Source organism: Myotis davidii, unplaced genomic scaffold (assembly GCF_000327345.1).
Source record: "Myotis davidii unplaced genomic scaffold, ASM32734v1 scaffold425, whole genome shotgun sequence".
In the NCBI taxonomy this organism is placed as follows: domain Eukaryota; kingdom Metazoa; phylum Chordata; class Mammalia; order Chiroptera; family Vespertilionidae; genus Myotis; species Myotis davidii.
The window spans coordinates 2236580-2241407 of NW_006296413.1; the positions used below are offsets into that span (position 1 = coordinate 2236580).

General features: G+C 63.3%; 1 protein-coding gene across 1 annotated transcript in view; it reads right to left on the bottom strand.

The window, feature by feature from the left end:
- Positions 1-4757, bottom strand: part of CARNS1 (carnosine synthase 1) — an 8165-nt gene extending 3408 nt beyond the window's left edge. The window contains exons 1-7 of the mRNA XM_006771679.2: positions 4729-4757; positions 3217-3490; positions 2430-2519; positions 1695-2182; positions 1289-1463; positions 1114-1199; positions 9-107 (exon numbers count right to left, since the gene is read on the bottom strand). Coding sequence (XP_006771742.1) covers positions 9-107; positions 1114-1199; positions 1289-1463; positions 1695-2182; positions 2430-2519; positions 3217-3490; positions 4729-4731 — 1215 coding nt within the window. The 5' untranslated portion in view covers positions 4732-4757. The remainder of the gene's footprint in view (positions 1-8; positions 108-1113; positions 1200-1288; positions 1464-1694; positions 2183-2429; positions 2520-3216; positions 3491-4728) is intronic.
- Between the last annotated feature and the right edge of the window lie 71 nt (positions 4758-4828).

Genomic DNA, 4828 nt, shown 5'->3' on the forward strand with positions numbered 1-4828 from the left:
TGAGCCGCCTCCCCCAGGCCGCCCTGGGCCAGCGCCGCCTCCAGCGGGCGCGGCAAAGAGTTCTGGTGCCGTAGAGGCCGGTTCCCCCGGCCCACCGCGCACACCACCTGGGCGGGCTGTGGCTCAGGGGACTGGCCCAGGAGGAGTCCTCCCAGGACACCCCCTCACCCCACCCTGTGCATGCTGCTCCCTGTGCCAAGGTCCAGGCCAGACCCCTCGGGACATCCAAGAAGCCCAGCTCTCCGAAGTGACTTACATGGCACAAACCACCTCCACAGCCACTGCCCATCTGGTCCCTAGACCCCTGGGGGACTCCACCCAGGTTTCGCTCCCAGCTGGGGTCTCTGCTCCCTGAGGCCTCCAAGCATGCTGGCGCCTAGCTCCTGCAGCCCTGGGCACCTGTGCCACCCTGGTGTGCCCCAGCCCAGCAACTCCTTGAGGACAGGACTGAGCCTCTCCCTCCCAGCTTGGCCTAGAGCTGTACACCCAGGAGGGTCCCCAAGCCTTCCTGAGCCCCCAGCTTGGAGGCCCCACCTAAGGGCTCCAGGCTCTGGAGGTTTGTCAGGGACCGGGGTCGGCCTCTTCTGTGGGCAAGAGCTCCTTGGGAAGAGGACGCAGCCCCAAGCCCTGGGCCGCAGCATGGGGATCCGTCACCGCTCCTGATGTGGGAGGGGCACAGGGAGGGTTGGAGGAGCATGAAAAGGGCCAGACCCAGGAGTCCTCCCAGAGGCAACCAAGGTCCCCCTCAGTGATGTTGTCCTCTTGCCCTGGCAGGTGTGGCTCAGTTGGTTGGAGCGTTGTCTCCAACACCAAAAGGTGGTGGGTTTAATTCCCGGGCAGGGCACATATCCAGGTGGTGGATTTGATTCTCCAGTTGGGGTGCACGCAGGAGGCAACTGATGGATGTTTCCTCTCTCTCACATGGATGTTTCTCTCTTCCTTCCTCTCTCTCTAATATCAATAAAGACATTAAAATGTTATAAAAAATAAACATCTATAAAAAAAATTTTTTTTAAAGATTTTGTCCTCTCTGCCCAGGGGCCCTCATCAGCTCAGTGGGGCTGGACTGGGGTGTGGCAGCAGGGTCATGACCTAAAACTGGGCCACCCTCACCTTGCTCAACAGGGGCCTGTCACCCTGTGTCCGACACACCACAGCACAGATCCGCAAAGCCAGCTCCAGCCCTGGCGGGGGATTTCCTGGGGGGAGACGGTGAGGCCTGAGCCCAGCACAGCAGCCAGGAGACCGAGCCGAGCTCCCACCCCTGGCCGGCTCAGGTGGCTCTCACCTGGGGCAGGCAGCCGGGCAGGTGGGCACACAGCCTCCACCAGGACACTCTCCTCCTCCTCCAGTTTCTCCAGCAAGGCCACCACCGTGTCGGCCACTGTGCCCACCTCCGCTCGTGGGTGCAGACGTAGTGCCTGCCGCCCCCGCCAGCGCCAGCTGCTGAGTTTGATGGCCACCTGCAGCCACGGAAAGGGGAGGGGCTTGCTCACCACCCCTGTGCCTGCGGGATGAGGTGTCACACCGTAGGAACCCATGAGCAAACGGGGATGAGAGGGCAGGGGGTGGCCGCAGAGATGGGGCGGCAACAGGACACAAAGGTGGGGGTAACTTCCCAGCAGGACTTGGTGACCATCCATAGGTCCCATCCTGTGGCATCTACACAGACCTCCAGGGCAGGAGCCTGTTACCTGCAGGGCATCACCCAGGGCTTCGGAGTGCAGAAAGGCCCCTACTTCCTCCTTGACCAGTGTCTCCTGGCCCTCTTTGCCACTCAGCTCCACCAGCCGGAGTCCCGGGCTGCCATCCCCTCCCTGGAGCAGTGTGGGCGGCTTGTAGGTGAAAGCCAGGGTGGCTGGCACCGCCACGCCGCCTCGTTGGGCCAGCAAGTGCCTGGTCAGCAGCCGGTCCTCCAGCAGCCGGGCCAGCTCTGCGGAGGCTCCGGTGGGGCAGGTGAGGTCACGCGCGAGCTCAGCCGCTTCCCGCCCCTGGCCAGGCCCCGGTCCCAGGCCCACCAGGAAGTAGGTGGCTTGGCGCTGGGGGACAAAGTCATCCAGGAAGGTCAGGCCCCCCGGGTGGAAGCTCACTGCCTTGGAAACCAGCAGGGCCGCCTCTCCTGGCCGCCCCGGTGCCGGCACCTTTGTCAGCCACGCAGGGGACAGGCAAAGCAGCATGTTTCCTGTGGGCAGACGGGGGAGAGTCGCTGGCCAGGGAAGGCTTCCTGTCCCATGCCCTCCTCCTCCAGCCTGGGCCCTGGGCAGTGGGGGCAGCTGCTCCCAGAACCCACCCCCCGCTCTGAGCATGGCAGCTGGCCCCCCGCAATGCTGGCAGCTGCCAGGGTTGGTGGGTATTTTGGGATGTGGCTGGGCCAGGGCAGGGCTGCCCTTTCTGTAGGAGGGGGTGGGGGAACTTGGGTACACACTCACCGGGACTCTGGACCCCACCCTCCAGCAGCACAGACAGAAAGGTGCTGGGCGATCCCAGAATGCACAAGGTCACCTCTGCCCCAGGGCGGCCTCGAGGGAAGAGAACAGGCCAAGCTCACCAGGGGCTCCCTGCTTTTCTCCCTGCCCACCTCTCCTGACCCCCATGGCCCTTCTGGGTATAGATGAGAGCAGTTCAAGGGACAGAGGGGAGCTAGAGAGGGAAGAGGCAGCGCTGCCCCCCCGCCCCCTCTGCAGCTGGTCTAGAGGCGCTGGAGGTGGTGTGACCAGAGACCTTGGTTCTAGTCTGAGCTCCGCCACTGACTTTCCTGGGACCCTTGGCCCCTGTGCAGTGGGAGGGGGAGCCTCTGCACCTCGTTTTCCAGTCTGCACAGCGCAGCCGAGGCTGATTCTTCCTGTATTTTAGAGCTTTGGTGGCCACTGATACGTAAAATAGGTAAAGCAGGCAGGAGGCTGGGGTCCCATCTGCCAGCTGCCTCTACCGCAGCTCCCAACACCAGACACTTCTCTGGAAGCCGGGGCTCCACAGACCATGGGTTGCCAACTCCGGGGCTGGACCTTCTGGGGGTGGAGGGAAGCCTAGGTACTGACGTGACTGGTGCCAGGGGCCCGTGGAAACAATGCCCGCCTGCCTGCCCGAAATTGGCCCGCGTTTCAGACCCAGTCACAGCCTGGGGGAAGGGACTGACCTTGACAGGGAGGGAAGCAGGCTGGGCTGCGGGCACCTCCCTCACCCCAGGGGTTCCCCCTCCGTGGAGCCCTTGGGCACCTGTGCGGGGCACCTGGCTGCGGTCCTGGGTCTCCGGAAGGCCAGCTTGCTGCAGGCAGCTCTGCAGGAGGCTGTAGTAGTAGGCAGTCCGGGCCCGGGCCTCTGCCCCTTCGGGGGAGGCCTTGCAGTCCAGGCCCACGTCGAGGCGCCAGGAGCCAGGGAAGTAGTCTGGGGGTGGCAGGCCTGAGCCTCCTCCCCACGGGCCCTCCTTGTCTTCCAGGCCCTTGGAGCCCAGGGGGCAGTCCCACTGGGGACCCAGCTGATCCGAGGAGAGCTGGGGGGCAGGGGGCGAAAGTGGTGGGTGTTGGGCAGGGTGAGCGCAAGGGGCGCATTCAGTCACTCAAGAGTGACTTAACCTTGGGTTACATTCAGGGCAGACCCCGCCCCAAGAACCAGGGGAGGCTGAGGTTGGTTTGGGGAACGAAGACCAGGAATGTGTAGGTGGGAATGCTTTGCAGACTGGACGTGCAGTGCCCTTTGTGGGGGGCCGGGGGGAGGGCGCTGCTGGCTGGACCTCGCTCCCCCCACCCCCACCCACACCCACACCCCCGCCAGGTTGGCCCTAGCTTGGTTCACAGGGCCAGAGGTTTTAGTCTGTTTTGTTCTTCATCGCAGCCCTGGCATTGAAACAGTGCCTGACAGGCTGGCTGCTCAGTGAATGTTTGTTGACAGAACAAGTGAGCAGAATAACCCAGCATCATTCTTGGCTGCTGGTGTCTCTCTGGCCTCTGTGACCCGTCCACCTGCATGGAACTCTGCTGAGACCTGGATTTATAGGTGAATCGGTTCCTTCCCGTCCCCAGTCCCCAGGGTCGGACTTCCTGTAAGCCCACCCCTAGGCTGGGATGGGTAGGGGAGAAGTGGATGCCCTTCCTTTCAGCTCTGAGCAATGGAAATGCTGCTTTTGGGTGAAATCTTACATCCTTGACTCCCACCTGGGGCTGCTCAGAGGCTTAGAGCGCACACAGTGGGCCTCTCCTCCAGGGGACCAGCTGGCCACCTGGGACAAGTCATGAGATTTCTTTGGACTTGCGGGTGCTATGTGCCTGTCCTGTCCCACCCTTGGGTGCTGATGAACCTTGGACCAAAAGCATCACCTCGGTGACCGGGGGGCCAGTGTGCTGCACGCGGCCAGGAGGGCAGAGGTCTGGGTCCCAGCTCACCAGTCAGTGCCAAACTCTGAGCCTCATGCCCTCCCGTAGAAGGTGAACTCCCTGAGAGCCCAGACGGGGTTCGTTGTCACATCCCCCCAAACCTAGAATGGTGCCGGTGCCTGGAGGTACTCCATAAATGTTGCAGAATGAATGGATGCCAAGGGAGACCAGCAGTGCCCACCTGCCAGGCTGATGGGAGAGAAGAGCCCTGACCCACAGGAGCTGCTTGTCGGGTGACACAGGACAGGGCCAGGGGGCATGTGCTGGCGAGGGGCTGGGCTTCTGGGGAGAAGCTGCCCTCTGGGCCCTCGGTCTGGGGGGGCCTTGGACATTGGGGGAGGGACCCGAGGGGACTCACCATCTTGCAGGTGGAGAGAGGCTGAGAGCCTGGCGACAGAGACAGAAGGAAGAGAGACCGGAGAGGGAGTCAGGGCCGCCTGTGTCCTCCCCACAGCCCA